Genomic DNA, 18,956 nt, shown 5'->3' with positions numbered 1-18,956 from the left:
TTGATACAGTAACATTGGAATTTGGGAAAAATTCTCTTGAAATATTTTCCCTTAAAAGGAACAGCAAAATATTTGTTAAGGCCTTGTAATTGCTATTATTTGATCTCTCTGAATACTTTGTAAAACCAGTATTTAAAATGAAGAATTTCATTTCAAGACTTTTAATGGGTCTTTACTGTTCTATAAAAGACTCACAGGCTGCTTTATGTATGATTTCCCCTGGAAATGAATATCAGCAAAATATTTTTTTTTATTCCAACAAGTTCAAGTCCTAATTTCTAACTTGTTATACCTTTTTTAAGCACAATTTCTTCTGTATTACTCAAGATCTCTTACTGGCACATTATGAATTCTACAGAGATAATCCACACAGTTTTTATTTACAAGTCAACTGTATTAATGCTTTCTCTTGCCAAAATCCAATATTTTAAATTGCACTGACAGGTGAAAAACAAATATTTTAGTGTGAAGTGCAAGTCTGTCTCTAATAAAAGGCATGATTGTTATGAGCCAGCAGTAAATAATACTATTAAGTTTTTCTCAAGAAAAACCTTGCTTCTGTTAATGAACCAATTATATTTCTCATCTTAGAGAAGCTCATTCAAGGAGTACCTTCATTAAAGCAAATGCAGTAATTACTTAGAATTTCCTCCATTTAGGGGAAATGGGAAATGGGTTGGAAAGACTTTTCAGGGAAAAAAAAATCAGTAAGATAGGAAAACAAGCCCTTTTCACCCAAGACCTTCAAAATTCTCAAAAACATTACTTCTGTGTCCCAAAGTGGAGGCAGCCTAGCTCAGAGCTAACAAGCCCTCATCAAGCTTATTTAATCACTAATGTTTCAGTAAATGTAGCTGTCTTGGTTCTGGAGTTAAGCTACCCCAGTTTCTGAGTCCAGTGCAGCTACATCTGAGCTGAAATCCAATTGCAGGGACGAGACTTGTGACACTACAGGAAACAGGAGGCACATCCTGCATCTATCAAAACAGGACAACCCCCGAGGCAGGGAGAAATGATGAGGAGGACTCCACCTTATCAGAATTAATTACTTTATTATACTATAATATTCTATACTATAGCACATCTATATTACATTGCGTCTAAACTGAATCTGCCAAGCACTCTACTGCACACACTGTGCACAGCATCTCATGACTGTCAGCCAACAGTCCCAACACACACACACGCTTGGCCCTGACAGGCCAAGGAAACAAAACACCATCACTTCAGGTAAACAATCTCCATATTGCATTCTACTTTTGAACAAACACAGGCACAGCAAATGATAAGAACTGTTTTTCCTTTCTCTGAGGTTCAGAGAATGTGAAACCCAGAAATATTCTTGGGAAGAATTGTGCCTTGCTTTTTTTCTCTGTAAAGAGAAACGTGGCTACACGCATCAGCAGTGTGCTCGCAGGACATGGTGCGGTGACCTGGGACAGAGCAGGGCACGGTCACCTCCCAAAGTGGCCAAGGGCTGTATCGTACACAGGTCTCACCTCAGACCCTCACTGCACACAAGTCAGTCCTGCTGCTGTGCACAAAGCGCTCAGCAAAGCCAAGTGACCACCAAAGTGCCCCCCAAAGCTCAGGGACCTGCTCTCTGCAGTGCACGCCAAGCCCCACGAGCAGGCTGCAGTGTGCACGAGCCCTAGTACAAGGGAAAGCAACAGAACACACATCAAACAGGAAGGTAAGACCAAGATAATCCCCTCACTCCAACACAATCCACCACTGTCTTATTTCAGCACAGTTCAGTGGTCATAGCTACATTCACACACAAAAAAAACCCCCATAGAATCCAATCTAAGCTTCCACAACCAACTGCAACAGCTTCATGCAGACACAAACGAACACTCATCAAGCACTTAAATGTTAACATTACCAACCCAAAATGAAACAGATGGGGGAGGAAAAATGCCAAAATATGTCTGGTTTTTCAATGCCCAGTATTTTGATTAGATGCTTAAAAACATTTATTTTTTTCTCTGAACCCACACAGCCTCCCAATCTAAATTTTGATATTTCTGCTTCTACAACCCTTGGCATTCCTGACTTCAGAATTTAGAGAAGGTTATCGGTAGCCCCAGACCGAGCATGGCTGCTCTCTTGCTAACCAGCTGGGGCATTGGCTGTACTGCAGCTGAGCAGCAAGCTCAGGGTGGGAAAACAATCCAGTTTTATAGGCAGCTTTTGAGACAAATCTGGTTGGCAGCAGCTTCACATTTTGCACCACTGTGAACAAAGCAGTGAAGTCTCTTAAAACAGAGCTGACACTGCTCAATCCACATAAATGAATAAACAAAAGACAATTCAGATTCATTACATATAGCTGACAAAAGAAAGGTTGGTGTTTTAAAATCAGAAACACTGATTTGTAAGATTCTCAGAAGTATGGAGGTTAGTTGAAATTGATATGAGTATCATCTCTAAAGTTAATTTTTGCAAATGCAGATACTTCCATGTGCTCTGGATATTTTCCGGTTTCTGCTGAAGAGAAGTGACAGACAGAAAACAATCAAGGTTAAACTAAAGGAATCTAGAAAACCAGTGTCTCATGTAAGCAAAGGTCAGGTGATGTTCCCCAAGCAACCATGCAATTCAGCATGAATCACATATTGATGCAGCACTTGAAGTGCTAACCATACCACAGTACTAAAGCTACTGCTTTCAGAGTCCATAATTCCTCAAAATGACTGAAAAAAAAACCCAAAACCCCAACACAAAAAAAAAAAAAAAAAAACCCAACCCACATAATCCTCTTACACAGACAAGGCAAAGGCAAAGACTGCACACAAACTTTAAGTGTAATGAAAACCAGCATTTCTTTCTGCCTCTAGCAGGCTTCCTTTGCATAAAACCTCTTCTGTGAATTGGCAGATCTCCTCTTTTTGGCATGAATTGCTGGTATGTGGCATTCATTCTGCTGCTTGAATGCTGGTAAGTGACAGAGCTGAATCTTTCCATTGCTGAAGTTTCACTTCCCACAAAATTCATATAAAATTGTCTTATTACAAGGAGCTGCTACTTTCTTATCATGTGGAAAATGCATATCTCTGTGCAGAAAAAAAGCAATGCAAGTCTGTATTGCCTAGGTCTCTCATACACACACAAATGTTTATGATTTTGAGAGGAAACAGGAATTGTTTGATGGCTTACAATACACCACAGATGATGGTCTCTCAGCATGTTTTTTATTTAATGCTGTTATCTTTGTCCATAGTAGGAAAGAAGGAGCTTTGAGGGGCCTCATGGCTTCTCAAAGGGTAGTTTAGAAAAAAACAGGAATATAAATTGAAACTGAATGTGGAAATGTTCTGTAACCAGATAAGAAGTAAAAGGTTGCCTCTGTTTCAACTTCAACAGAACTGGTAAACTATGACATAGCTATTAGTCATTGTGTTATTAAAATAAATTAAATTCAGAACCATGAACTCAACCAGGACTATGGTTGAGATTTGTGTGGCTAACATGCACTATTTGAGAGAATTTTCTCTCCTTTGTACTGATATATTTTTTTAATTTTGTTCCATTTAAAATCCGTTTTTTCTATGAAAGTGATTTGGCCAAGTCTGTACACAAAAGTATATTCAGTGGAGAAGCCTTGATTACCTTGAGACATCAAACCAGACTATACACCTCTAAAAAAGCATGGATAAAATCTAAAAATACCAAGAAAATATAGAATTTGAATGAGTTATGGCATACCTAATTTTCTCAAAAACAGCTGTGAATTAGATCCACACCCACAAGTAATAAACTTCAAAAAATGAAGTCTTGTGAAAATGTCACATTAATCTACCCATGCAGTAAATGTCTACTCACCCACTACTTACTAAGATGATTAGTAAGGAAATCACAAGTTAAACTTTATTCATCTGAAGAAAAATAGGAAAGAGGTTGCAAGGTTGATTTAACTCAGAAGATATTATTGTCACTTGACATTTACGTGCAATGTATAATTCCATTCCCACTTACAGTCTGGGGAAAGCCTCTTAAAATTACTTCCTTAAATGTGTGAACACTTTGAATTGTGTTCTCTTCATCTGCCACCTTCTCCTTAAGCCAGCTGCCTCCTTTTGTTAAGTCTTTTTTAATAGGAAAGTTCATTGTATGTAATTTAGGGAGCAGTTTGAGATTGTCACCTTCTATTGAGTGCTACTGCAGATGCATATTTCAGAAGCACCCTATAGTATCTGTTGATAATGTCAAAAAGGCAAAAGGTTCACACACACATATGCTGAACAGCTTTTTCATGGGACTAATCAGAATGACCACATCTGTCTTCTCATTTTCATCCACATGGACCAGTCCTCATTCCATTTATATGCCAGACAACTCTTCCCCTTTGTAAAAGCTAACACCTTTGTGGCAACTACAGAAGTTACACGGAAACACTATTAGGAAGGCATTCAATTAAGTTTTGTCATCTAGAGACTGATCAGCATACTGTCCTGCTTAATCCTGTTGATGTGGCTTTCTTATTTCTTCCTTTTCCTTGTCCTTCATTACACATTTCTTTACCACTTACTCCTCTTCCCTTCTCTTCCTTCTCATCCAGCTCCCCCATCCCCACTGCGTTTCTCCTAAGCACTTGCTAGCCAGCTTTTTGATTCTTTTTCTATGTCCAAGTGCTATCTTCCCAGTGATCACCATCTCTGGGGGTCGCCTCTCACTTTCTCCAACCTTTTATGTAATAGCAGCTCCAACAGACTCATAGCTGTTGGTTTTCTTTTATTGGCATAAAGGTCCATTAGCAAGGAAAAAAACCCCAAACTGAAACAGCAGTAAGAAAAAGGGCGTAAGTTCCCCAGTCATTAGAGGTAACTGCAGTTTGGGAACTCACCTATCATAAACACTGCCCGAGGGTGGCTGGGCAGCCTGAGTGACAGCAGTTACTTGGTTACTATGCGCCCTACACACAAGGGTGTGCTGTATAATGCTCATCAGCAATGTCAGACCCTTGTTCAATGCCTAAGAGGGGTACAGGGATTGTTCTGGTTTTTACTTTTTTTTTTTTAAGAAGGGGCTGACTGTATGCTGACAATTTGGCAGATGCATCCCTATCTTTAACGGCACATAGTGTATAATTCAGGCAAAGACTCTAAGCAAACAAGCATAAGACTAAATCCTGCTAATTGTGTTGTCCTTCAATAAGATCTCTCAGTATTTCAAAGAAAGAAAAACACAAATTACTCATGCCTGGAAAGTGGGTCTTACACCAAGACTGACTAAAGCAGCTCAACTTGTGAAGTTGAAGATGCTAAAGGTGACTTGCTCATGATCTAGCACTAACATCTTGAAGATTTCTGAACATATTGGGCTCTTTGATCATCAGACAGAAATGTAAGATCCAGTGTCTGAAAACTGCAACACAAAAGAAAACACAAGCTTGAACAGTTTATTCAGAGATGGGATGGATTCTTCAGTCGACCTCTTGCTGAACTGTGGGTTTCCCTGCAAATTTTCTTTCTGTAAGCAGTTCTAGTAGCACATTTTTTGAAGCAGTGTAAAATTTTCTCTCTTCACATAATATTATCCCACTAATAAACACCAGACCACCCTCCTATAGACATGGTTGTGTCTCACTCATAAACTTCATCTAAATGCAAATCTTCACTTAGTGCCCTGTATTTTAGTGGTTCAAACCATTTCATATCACCTGTAATTGTGGGTGTAATTGTGTGTGACACTTTCTATTTGTCAATTCACTAAAAAGCAAGGATGGTATCTTTGCTGCTGTGTTGTCTTCTGCTGCCTTTTATTTCCCCTGTACACATATTTTTCCTGGCTACCTATCTCCTACTTTTTCCAATCACCTACCACCATCACAGACAATTCACATTATTTTTAGACTCTTGTAGCATAATTTCCCCAGGTACACATGACATAAGCAAAACCAGAAATGAATAGCTGCACAGGAGTTTGAGATATTCGTACATCCTCACAAAACATTCCTGACACCTTTTTTCATAGAAGGCAAATTCATGTTTTGCGAACTGCAGTGACTTCCTCAAGGCCACAGTGTGATGCCAGTTTGAAAGCACAGTGAGTCCCAGCCTTGAGGACTCAGAAAAACTAGATTCAAGAGTACCCCAGTTATTTTATCTCACTCATATAATACTATTATGTGTTTTTTGTTCTTCTTGAGAGAAAATGGTAAACAAAATGAGACAGGAAATAAAATAATCTATGAAAATTATAATTAAAAATATTTTAAATCTCCAATTCAGACCACCAACCCCTGCCTATCCTCCAAGGGATGGCATTTTTCATAGGTTTCAGTGTCAGTAAGGAACACAAAAGTCTTACACGCAATTCAAACTGAAAAAGCAAACATTCCCCTTTAAATTCCTGGAATTTAATCAGTACATATTACAATATTCATTCTTCACTGGAGCATCAGTGTGCTATATAGCATTGGTATAATTTCATAAAACATGTGATAAAACCTGGATTTGAGTCAGAGGGTTTTTTTTAACCAAAATTATTAAAAACCTCTAGTAATTAAGTCTATGTTCACTTACAAAAAAGTTATTTGAGTATAAAAAAAAAAAAAAAAAAACGAGGTAAAAACTAGTAACAGGTCTTGAATTCTTGAAGAGACAAACAGACAGGAAAAGAAAGGAAAAAAAAAATTTGAAAAGTGTCCTGCATCTATTCATAGGGCTCTGGATGAAGTTTCAGAATGATCACATCTACATAAGGGCTTCTTTCATGTTTTGACTGAACACTAAGAACATGTCAGCACAATGCTCACTTTTTACCCAGATAAATCTTTTCCCACTGGAAAGAATCAAGAAAAGAAATACAATTGCATTATATTCCTAATCTTTCTGAATGCTGCCAACCCCAAGGTTTTTTCTACTTTTGTGGGTTCCTCCTCCTTCCCTATTTTTTATGCACACAATTAGATCACTGAAAGCTAAATTCCGATCTACTTAAATTGACAAAAATTAAAGCCTTCAGAGTGGGTTCTTCAAAGCCCACACTACTTTCTATATATACTGTATGCCTCTACATTGAAGCAGGAGTTAGTAGTATTTTCTTATTGCCACATTTTTGTAGCAGAAATATGATGATAAGAAAATGACAGATTTATATACTACAGAGAATATTTTCATACAGTAAATTACTCGGATAAAATACTCCTCCTTGGCTTTTGTTCAAAAAGGTTGATTTATCTTTGTGCTAAAGAGCCCACACAGGACCTCTGCAGTACTTCATAGTATTTCTAAGCTGCAACAGACCATCAGCATCATTCTGCTCTGATCTCATGCATAGCAGAGGCCAAAGAACCTCACCCAGCAATTTCAAGCCTATAACTCACAGCTGTAAGCTCACTCATTCTCTCAAGGTTAACATCACTAGTGCACAGAGGGTCTCCAAAAAGGTCTGTACAGCATTTAAATCCCACTTATGATATATTTTGAAGACTACTGAGATTTTATGAGGTTTAGGACAAAGAAATTTATAGTAACTATGGGTACATGAGGTAACCCACCAGGTGACTGCAAATCTCTCTGACTCACAATGACCTTTGGGGGAGAAAACTACCCACTGACTTAGAAAAATACATAGTAAAATGGAATAAATATTCACACATACATATGCATGTATTTGACATCAGACACTATGTAAATACCACCTACCAAAAGCTGTGAAATAAAGCAGTTTTTATCTGAGCATTCGTAAGAGTTCTGACAAAATCCAGGACTGTCCAGCTCTGACCTTCTGCTCAGGTGCGCGCTGTCAGCACATTTCCATGAGAACTCACTAAGGACATCTATTTTGTCCAGTTATTCAGCTAAGCTTTAAATCAAGCCTGGATTTCACTCTGAATGATACTCCCTAGATCAACCACAACATAGCGGCTTCATGCAAGAATAAATGCACATATAATATAAAATGCAATTATCTGCATTGATCTGATAATACAAATTCTCTTTCTACTTATTTGAATCCTCCATTTATATTCTACTGTCACTAAATGCAAGAGTATGCACCAACATCACTAGATCCAGTGTGTCACAGCAGGTGAAGCAAAAAGAAAAGCCTCTGCTGCCACCTAAAGGGCTTCTCGAACTGCTGAAGTTGAGGAACAAAAATACTTGGATGCACCCAGCTTAATGAGCACCCAAACTGAAAAAGAGCTATCAGAACAAAAGCATGCTGCTAAAGACAATCATATAGCTGCTAAATATAGCTTATTACAGCTTAATATAGCTGCTTTGCCTTCACTGCACTGTGCTCTTCTAGCAGTCAAAATTACAGCTAGGAAATAGTAACAACACTACATATTTGTTTCTTCCCACTTTGTAAGATTACAGACTACAGTCAGAGTGGGTTTGGATAAATATGAAAGAACAAAAATCTTTCATTACAAGTCATATTCTTCCAGATTTTGAAACAAGGCACATTTCCAAATTCTTCTTTTTTGGACTGCTTTGAAGAACAGCTTCCAGAGCCAACCAGTGCCTTACAGCAACGGGCTCATCAGTGCTAGATATAAACATTTCAAGTAAAGAGAGGTAGAAAAAAAAATTAATCAAACTCTCTCTTCTCAAAATTTTTATATTGACTGCAGAGCATAGTGCAAAAAAATGTAACTTTTTTGTTTTCAGAAAAGCATTTCACAAGAACTCAACCAGTCCCTCTTGTTTCAAAGAATAAAATTACTTGAAGAAGATCTAAGTGTAACACCATGTACTTATCTACTTCAAAAAAACATATCCTTCTCATTGTTAGTTGAAAGGTTAAATATCTGTAAAACAATACAAGAAGCACAGCACAATAGAAGCATAAGTTAAGATTAAAATCTTTCCTAAAATGATTAATCTTAAGCAAGGGATTTGAAGGAAAGCAAAATTTTTGAAAAAGGAATATGGAACATTTTATTTCCCATACCACAAAATACAAGCTTACTTTGGACAACAGGAAAAGAACTTCCCCAAGAAAGATGCAATTTTGGTGTCTATGCTGAGTTTGTGCACGTCACCAATCAACACCACAGACACTGGTGTACCAACAAAGCAGATCAGTGAACAAACAGTTTCTGGCAGAGAAAAAAATGGGGTTAGGATAAAACTTCTTCTGTGAACAGCATGGTATCATGAGGGACTTCTTGCAGCTTTACAGGAAGCATCTAGCAGAGTCTCACACCAGAAGGATGAACTTCATGCATCATTGGCCTCTCTTCATTTTCTGCCTCTTCATAACTAGAAAACATTTCTGTATAGCAAGCGTCAGTGAAAAGCCATTTATCTACAGGATGGACTTTGACATTCTACACTTATACTCTTCAACAAGAAAACAGAAAAAGAAAATCTACATTTAGGTTCTCCAATAAGAAAAAAACCTGTATTCCTACAGTGTATATAAAACTGCTACTTTCCTCTCACGAGCAGCTTCACAGATCTATGGACCTAAGAGTGAAAACCAAGGTCTGATTTCTCATGAACTGTCCCTGCAGCACAGACCACAGCTTTGACCATTACAAGGCCACTGTGAGGTAGAGACTTGACCAAACCACCATTTGTACGTGACAGAAGGCAGGATGTGCAAGACAAAGTCTTGACATGGCTTATCTTGCCTGGACAAGGACAGGGCAGCAAGGCAAAGTTTATCCTGCTTATTTCCTCAGAGGACCTTCATGCTCATACCTCTTACTCAAGCAAGTCACAAGTGTCATTGCAGCCTATTTGCTACAGCCTGTTCTCAGGACAAGTACCTTAGGTTTGGATTACTTTTATGAAGAACAGTGATCTTTAACACCACGGAAACTAAGAGACCGTTAACATTTTAGAAGCACAGGTGCCAGCAGGTTGATTTCTGGATCCCAAAACAATTACATCATAGTCATTTCATGCACAAGAACTTTATCAATGTCAAGATTCATGTTATGGTATGATACTGCAGGAATCCTGCATTTGGATTTCCAAGGAAAAATAAGCTAGGAAAAAAAAGGAAAAAAGAAAATAAATTAACCATCTGATATTCAAGCACAGCTACAGAGTCCATTTTCATACTGGAGTTTATACCATTCCAAGTAGAAGTTTTAGGTCAATGACAGAGAAACCTGCATAGAAAAGGGCCCTCTCTCAGAGATGAACAAACTCAGAATGTTCAAGTCTGACTGTTTTAGGCTACTGCAATGGGTTCAGAAAATCACTCCAAAGAATAGTGGATGTTCCATATAAACTCATCCAACTGTCAATCAAAAGGCTGGCAATAATTTCATAAAACAAGGCTAATTGCCACATCTTTATGCTCCACACTTCTTCCTATGTCAACAACCCTCAGCAACATTTAGAGCTGCTCTTGTTAAAACCATTCTAAGTGAGCAGTGATAGAAGTCGAAGTTATGTGGATATGCTCACAGGGTTAGAAGATCCTACATTATCAACGACTGTTTAATTAGTACTGAACAGGCATGATGACACTGGATCTTCCAACACAGTCGGAAAAGGAGGACACTGTTCATATGAGATGCAGTGCTGCACACATGCAGAAAAGTGCAGAGGCAGCCCTGGGACAGGGAAACATACAAATGGAGTAAGCAGATAGAATTGAGGTAAACTCTGCTGGCAGAAGGAGCAGATTATGTAATGACCAGACAAGAAAGAAAAGAGCTGTACCTCTAACTTAATCTGGGGAACATGCCAAAGAATTGTATCACTGACATTTTTAAGACCCCTGGGCCTGTTCTGTACACAGTGGTGAGCAGAAAAACCCTTCAAAGGATGGTAAGAAAACAGGAGGAATTCTTGAGCAGATCCTGATAGTGCTACAGGAAGATCACTGATATGGCAAACATCCATGGACAGCAGCTGACCAGCTGACGTTTTCAGCAAGTTTTTGAAGAAAAGGCAGCTCTTTTTTTCTCCTCAAGTAAGATTAGAATTCACCTGCAGTAACTGCTTCCCAAAAACAGCTATTCCACATTTCATGGCCTCTACACTTCACACTGGGAAAGTGATGTGTGGTTGAAAGAATTTCCCAGACACCAAGGAAGCATCCTGCTTTCTACAGAAAACCCATTCAGCTAATCAGACAAAACCCTAATTGTTCATTCTTTCAAAAGTTTAAGGCTAAGAAATTCTTATCTTGCCTGTAGTTAGTACACTCTCCAGACCTCCCAGTTATTTCCCATTTGTACTGGACAATCCTCCCAGCTTGGACTCCAACCCAGATAATAGTAACATCCCATCTAAAGAGCAGCTGTTGGACTGGAAGCCTGGAGATGACCATGAGTTAGATTTCTTCATTCAAATATCCACAGCCCTCCATACTTTAAAATCCCATATTCTTGAGAAAGTTCTGCTGAATAGTCAGCTGAAACTGCCATCCTCAGCAAGCTGACCAAATTTACACCCAAAATTTTTGCAAAGCTGAGAATGGATGTCTGTCATGGGTATGACAGATTTGTCCTGGACCAGCATATTCTTACCATAATCAGCACATCAGTCAACAAGGAATTGCAGGTTTCACTAATTCCAAAAGCAGAGAATAAAACTTATCGTTCAAGTATTTGACATGGATGGTGCTTCAGTGCTTTCTAAGTCTACAGAACTACTCCAAGGAGGTAAGTAAAGCAAGTTCAACCAAGAGAAGTTAAATTAGCAGCGCAAACAGCTGTTCCTCTGTGTGCAGAGGTGTCAACACATGGCTCGAAGTTCAATACTCAGAGCATTATAATTCAGAGATGTTGCCAAACAAGTACTTGTGACAAATTACTTAATGAATTCTCTTTTTGCAATCACACTACTAAAGCTCAAAACCAGAATTAGGCAAGATTTAGGAAGATCCAAATTATAGTAGAACTGAGTGGATTTTACTTGCATTATAACTGATTTTGAACAGTATCATCTTCAAATTCTCAAATCTATTAGGTCTCCAATCCAGCAAAGGATATAAGCATGTGCTTATGCTTTAAAATATTCACACCCTCAGAAGGCTGTGGACCACTCACAAATATCAGTGTGTCCTTTCCTTCAGTATTTTACTAGCCTGGGCCACAGAATGTCCAAGAGTATTTTGAGCATAGGCAGAACATAATGAAACCAAGTGTGCACAGTCTGGTTTTTTGCTTACATAATTTATTTATTTAGTAACTTTTCAAAATGCTTCTATACAACAAGAATGTTCTTTAAAGAAAAGAAAAATACAACCATTAGACAATCTCAGTATCTAAAAAATAATCAGCAGAAAGACTGATATGGACAAAAGGTTTATCTTTCTTTTTCACTCATTAAATAAAATGAGCTTTTAAGTTGGCTGTTTCCCTTTCACATTCATTTTGCTGAAACTAATTTTCACCTCTAGATCCTTAAACCCTTCCAGAATCTTTTAAAATTCTGTCTCTTTGTCAGCACATGTTCATAACACCAATGTTCGATGCTAAAAGTCAGCAGGCTCTCAATTGACAGGGAGATCTTAATCAACAATTTAACTTCATGGACATCAACAAAACCCCTTAAAAATAAGAGGTTTTCCTTATCAGATACATTAAAATTAGTCTGCACTCATTTAGCTATTATTAATAATAGCCTTATTAATAAGAAATAGCCTTATTTTTCTAGAGATTGTACAGGTTCATAAATGAGCAATGCCTGACCCAAATACTGAACACAAGTAATTTCTCTTCATAAATCTATACAGGAGTAGAACAAAATAAACATTTTATTAAATGCATTTAACAGTAAATGTTTTCAGGATTTTTGTCTGTGGAGAATAGGAATTAACGAGAGGAAAAATCACTCACTGAACTAACTTTTCTGTCTTTTCAGTTACCTTAAGAAGCAAATGTCATTTTTTCTCATGGACTATGTAGGCTATGTACTTGCTAAGTACTTCATTACTATTCATAAAAACCAGCATTGTCTATTATGAAAGACCAAAGGAACAAAATAAACACACAGAAAAAGTGCTTGTAAACTAAAACAAACAGTTGCAACAGAATTCCTTGCTTCCACAAAGCCTGGCAATGAAACCTGTCAGAAGCTGGACAGTCAAATTTTGCAAAGGAAATTAAAGCAAATTACAAATGAGATAGAAAAAAAAACCCACATAAATGTATTATCTAACTCTTGTCTCAAAATTAAATTAGTGTTTTGCCTCAGAACATGAAGGGAAAGGAGGATAGATGAGCAACAGCTTTAGAAAAGAAATTGCTACATATGAGCTGGAGGTAAGTGCTGAACAAAGTCCAGCAGATCAGATGATGCTAATTCTAAAACACCAGAGTTTACCAAGCATGTCAAGCCACAGAAACCCAGTATCTTTCCCGATGGCATTCTGTAAGGAGCACAAGAACTTGAAGTCCAAGCAGAGTAGTCAGGGGAATGAAAACCAAACCTTGCAGAAGTGAGGACCCTCACTATCTGTTCATTTCATGTTAATACATCTGCAAGGAAAGGTGTAAGAGTGAAAAAGACAACTGTTGTAGGTAAAAATGTAATTTGGGAACACCAGACCAAAGTATGACCTACAAATCCTACAAATCTGAAATACCTTCTCTGTAGTGCAATGGGAAGTACTAAGATAATAGACTGATAATTCTATAACCATGATTCAAAAGAAAAGTTGCCTCTGCTAGAATAAAATGTGTTATGGTCTAGGTAGGAGCTATTTTCCAGTCACATGATGTAACTTAACTATAACCAGGTATTTCCTCAGGAGTAATCTCCTCCTCTCAGGATAGAATGCTAAAAAGGGTCCTTTTGGTTACTGAGTCAAGTGAACAAATGTGTCAGATGCAGGTAAATGAGGAAGAGACACTTCCTAGGAGTACAAGGCACAGACTTGCAGCTGCAGACCTGCACAGTTGAGTTTAAGTTGCCTTACACCCTTCCCAATAGGAATGCAGCAGGAGCTTCTACTGAAAAGTGAAATTAACAAATAACTTTTAATTTTTGTATAAATAATTAATTTCTGCGGTCTTGGGGATGAAAGAATTCAATACATTCAACGTATTTCTATGCATTGCTTATGACAAAGTAAGAGAGATGGTGACTGCTAAAGCAGAGGGGAAATGGAACTGGTTACACGAGTTTTAGGTCAAAGGGAATCCCCAGGTGACTGTTCAGACAAGCTTTCCATTTCCTCTTCCTGCTAGAAATGGCATACCAATTGTGTCTGACAGCAGTATGGATAAAAAGGTGAAAGGAGAGAGAACTATCACACTAGACAATGAGAAAAACATTAATCTTGATTGTACATAATCCTTGGCTTAGCTGAGTGCAAGATTTATAATGAACAGCAGAGCTTTTCTTTCAAAAGATTCTTGTTCGGCACTCTCCACTCTTTATTAAAACTATCAGGGGTTTGGAGCTTTAAAGTTTTTATTTTTCCCTAGTGAAAACATTAACACAGATCCAAGATAGGGAAATGGGTCAGCTAATGTTTGTCCTTGAAAAGTAGCTTTGCAGTGCTCCTTTCATTGTGAAATAACAATGACAAGACTGTTGGCAGTAATTAGAGATTTAAAGTATCCCACTTTGCAAATGTCCAAATTGAAGCACCCTAAAAAAGGCCTGGTTTTCAGGAGAGACAGAATTTTAAAAAACTGCATCCCCTAATGGCTGTCTCAAGCTTTGTATTCAAGATCTTTAGCATTATTTTAATATATTTTGCCCTGAATGTCAAATAAAACACACACAAAGAAGCATTATGATAATGAAAACTCATTTTATTCAGCCACTTGAGGGGTTTTCTCCACCTCATTCAGCAATGTTAAAGTTTCTACAAAGCTGTAGGGTAACAATCACTGGAACACAATTAGTCTTGGCTGTCACAAAAGCAAGGGCAAAGTTTGCCGGGTATTTATATTTTCACTGAATTTATCATTTAAATGAAATTTTTCATTTAAGTGAAATGATTGTAATGAAAACACCCTGGCCAGGCCAGAAGAGCTATAACAAAGATTGATATTAATAGTAACTAAGTCAAAATACGTAGGTCTAGGATTCATCTGCCCCATATGATTCAGGATGCAATACAAGAGAGAACATACTTACTGCAACTTTCCACAAGGTCAAGAGCAACCTGAGTAGCCACGTCCATTCCAGAGTTGATGTAGGACTGGCAGTTTTTCAAAGAAGAAAGAGCAGAATCAATTCCATTGAACGAGACTCTTGGACCACTTGACATCTTGAAATTGTTACTCTAGAAACAACAGGAAGAACAAATTAGAAGCAATTTGCACACGAAGAATTTGGGAGAGAAAACCTATGTTCTAATAGATAGCTAAACATAAAGCAGTGTCAACAGAATCACTGAAGCATTAGAGAGCAGGGATGGAAACTTAGCTCCCAACATGTCAGTAATTTCAGTATGTCCTAGGGTGACGTTATGATGCTTGTATCCCCATTTGTGTGTTCTGTTTATGCTGGATATTATGTTCTGTGCCTTCAAGACTGGCTCTGAAGAGTGAATGTTTTGTTTTGGGTTTTGTTATCTGCCCGCTCCCCCACGGCTGGCGGGACACAGAGACAGGGAGTACATAGTGCGGCTTTTGCTTTTTGCTGGGCTTTTTGCTTTGCTCTTGCTCTGGCTTCTGCCTGCTCCTGCTTTGCTCTTGCTTTTGCTTCTGCTCATTAGCTAGTTTAGCTAAGCAGTCCATTTTTTTTTTTCCCCTGGACTGTTTTTTTTTCCTTTTTTCCTTTTTTTCTTTTTTTTTTTTTTCCTTTTTTTTTTCCTCCCCTTTTTGGAACTACTTGAACCTGCTCTGGACTGGGACCTGGAAACACCGAGAGCTTGCACCTCGTGGCTTGTAGCAGCCGTCTCCAGCGCCGGAGGGACTGACAACAGAGCAACCACCCCCCAAGAGAGACTTTCTGAATTTGTCATCCTTTTCAGAGTGGTGAAGGAGTGTTATCATCTGGTATTGTTCATTCTGTGTGCTGGGGGGTGCTGTGCCTGTTAAATAAACAGGTTCTTTCCACTTCTCTCCGAGGAATCCTTCCCGAACCGGTTGGAGGGAGGGGCTGTGTGGGTTTGCTTTCTGGAGGGCGTTATGATGCTTGTATCCCCATTTGTGTGTTCTGTTTATGCTGGATATTATGTTCTGTGCCTTCAAGACTGGCTCTGAAGAGTGAATGTTTTGTTTTGGGTTTTGTTATCTGCCCGCTCCCCCACGGCTGGCGGGACACAGAGACAGGGAGTACATAGTGCGGCTTTTGCTTTTTGCTGGGCTTTTTTTTTGCTTTGCTCTTGCTCTGGCTTCTGCCTGCTCCTGCTTTGCTCTTGCTTTTGCTTTCTGCTCATTAGCTAGTTTAGCTAAGCAGTCCATTTTTTTTTTTCCCCTGGACTGTTTTTTTTTCCTTTTTTTCCTTTTTTTCTTTTTTTTTTTTTTTCCTTTTTTTTTTTTCCTCCCCTTTTTGGAACTACTTGAACCTGCTCTGGACTGGGACCTGGAAACACCGAGAGCTTGCACCTCGTGGCTTGTAGCAGCCGTCTCCAGCGCCGGAGGGACTGACAACAGAGCAACCACCCCCCCAAGAGAGACTTTCTGAACCACTTCTCTCCGAGGAATCCTTCCCGAACCGGTTGGAGGGAGGGGCTGTGTGGGTTTGCTTTCTGGAGGGGCCTCCTTTTGCAGATTTTCTCCCAAATTTGCCCTAAACTAGGACACAGTCAAAGTGCAATTCATCACGGGTTTTCAATTCACCTCCTATTCAGTATTAAGCAAAACTACACCACTAAAAGCAACTGGCATTTTCCTTTGCTCATTTCTACTGCTAAACCACAGTGAAGCTCAAACTCCACAATTACATTTGCTTGAAAACTACTGCTCTATTTCAGATCTAAAAGAAGATCCAAAAAAGCCCACATGCCCAAAAACTTGTTTGGGTTATCTAGGCATGTAATCAATTAGCCTAGGAAGAAATACGGTTTCTCACATTCAATTTAGTTTCACCAGCAACTGGCCCATGGAAAAAATAATCTAATGAAGGGTCACTCTACTAAGAATGCACTTAAAACATATAGCATCATTTTTGAATAAAAGCCCACCTTTAAAATGCTGCCTACTTCTGCCAAAGATGCTACAAACTTTTGGTACCCATCTTCCATTAGCACAAGATAAAGTAACCCAGGTACCATTGTTTGTCTTCTTTACCACCCTCTGGCTCTGCAATACACACCCACAGCCTACACCCTTGTGGGCATTAGCTGCTCTGTCATTAGAACCTTTAAGTGTTTTTGCTTATGCTGTGCCTATCCACACTGCTCACATCCGTTGGTTTCTTCTCAAAAATCCCCAATTTCTGCTCTTCCTTCTTCATGCTTTGCTATAACCCACTCAGACATGTAGCTACTATGAGAAACATGAACCTGGTGTGCAGATTAGAAAAATTCTGCTTCAATTTTAGATACACCCAAAAAAAAAAAAAAAAAAAGAAAAAGAAACATAGACACAGCATAGCAGAACTCTTAGATAGACAGAAACACTGCATTAGTCCATGTAAAGAGTAACTATTATGTTCAAGGACTATATTGAGATGCCATTGGGGGAGATCAAGTGTAGAATCCACGAACAAATCTGGGGTATACCAGAAGGGGAAGAGTTGTTCTATCAATAACAGCCTTTAATAGGCTATAATCCAACAGCAATCTGGAAAACATGCATAGAAAGCACAGTGTTTTTCCCAAGCTTTGTATACCTAAGGCTGTATATCTCTCTCCAGTGCTTTCCCTGAGACTCCAGAACTACACCTTGTGCTCCCCCTAACCTGAACATTGCCACATTCCTCACAAGTACCATGCACACTATGAGACCTGAATACCTGCTGTCTCCTAATGTTTATTTCCTACCATTTTCCTTTTTTTCCATTTCTAAAATGTGCTTGGCCAGTCAATACTATCTTTCAGTAAACCATCTTTAGGTCCTGTGCTTCCAGCAACATTTTAACAACAGTTCAACCTCACCACAAATTGAACTTCTTAATTACATGCAAATTTGTCTTCATCTCTATCCCCTTCTAAAGGTGCAGCTTTCCACAGATGTAGCAGGCTTCAACTACAGCTCTTTTTATGTCAGCTCATGTCCTTCCTGATAGAAGACTGTGACTGCTATCATTAAAGATCTTTAGAGGCTGTCAAACTGACAACAGAAGACAAGGGAAAAGCTCCTTATAGAACTCCCTGAAAGTAAAGAAAAAGGATGCTTTTGAATATTTAATAACAAATTCCTTCAGCTAGTACATTATTTAACTTTTTTTAAGGTACTTGTTTGCTATCTTAGCAAGACTGTTTGTGTACAACTTCTGTGATCCAAACAAACACTATTAAATAGTCACATAAAATCATGTTAGCAGCTTTATCTTTCTGAGCCCATTTTGTGTATCAAACAAAGAGAGCCTAATTCCCCTCTTGAACTTGGTAAATCTCACTGAGGAAGCCTGTTGTTCTTTCTGAAATTTCAAAGATACACACTGTGAAAACAGGAATCTAAAAAAAAAAACAACAGTGAAAAGTTAAAAAGGCTCTTTCATTCTCATGAGCAAACTACACAGGAGCAGAAGTTACTGGTTATGACATTAAATCATATCATTGCAGTGGCAGGTTCACCTCAATCTCTCTTTTGGAAAGTAATTTCTTTTGGATAAATTTTCCCTTGTTTTTTTAATAAAAGATTATTTTTCTTAGAAACTGGTTACAATCCTTTAATGCCCCAGCCTACTTGATGGGTTCAGAGGAAGGCAGTGGGATATATCCCAGGCAGTACATTGGAAAAACAACCAAATTACCAGGAAACTGAATAACAACTTTTATTTGCAAACTGTGGAATATTCAAGTAGAGGTACTTAGCAAATTTTAAAACATCCAGACAAAAAATAAAGCACTTCCCAAACTTTAGCTCAGCAAACTTTACCTTCTCCAGACATAAGAAGACACTGGAAGTTTTCAGTCTGACTTACAATATATTTTGAGAAGAATAATATGTAAGAAAAGCA

The 18,956-nt window shown here is 38.4% G+C and overlaps 1 protein-coding gene across 1 annotated transcript in view; it reads right to left on the bottom strand.

Annotated features, from left to right (window-relative positions):
* The window catches only part of NSMCE2 (NSE2 (MMS21) homolog, SMC5-SMC6 complex SUMO ligase), a 127,092-nt gene that overhangs the window by 106,824 nt on the left and 1,312 nt on the right, over positions 1-18,956 (bottom strand). The window contains exon 2 of the mRNA XM_038162782.1: positions 15,018-15,165. Coding sequence (XP_038018710.1) covers positions 15,018-15,165 — 148 coding nt within the window. The remainder of the gene's footprint in view (positions 1-15,017; positions 15,166-18,956) is intronic.

Source organism: Motacilla alba, chromosome 2, assembly GCF_015832195.1.
Source record: "Motacilla alba alba isolate MOTALB_02 chromosome 2, Motacilla_alba_V1.0_pri, whole genome shotgun sequence".
Classification (NCBI taxonomy): domain Eukaryota; kingdom Metazoa; phylum Chordata; class Aves; order Passeriformes; family Motacillidae; genus Motacilla; species Motacilla alba.
The sequence above is the reverse complement of the archived record's forward strand: the minus strand, read 5'-3'. Positions and strand labels throughout refer to the sequence as shown.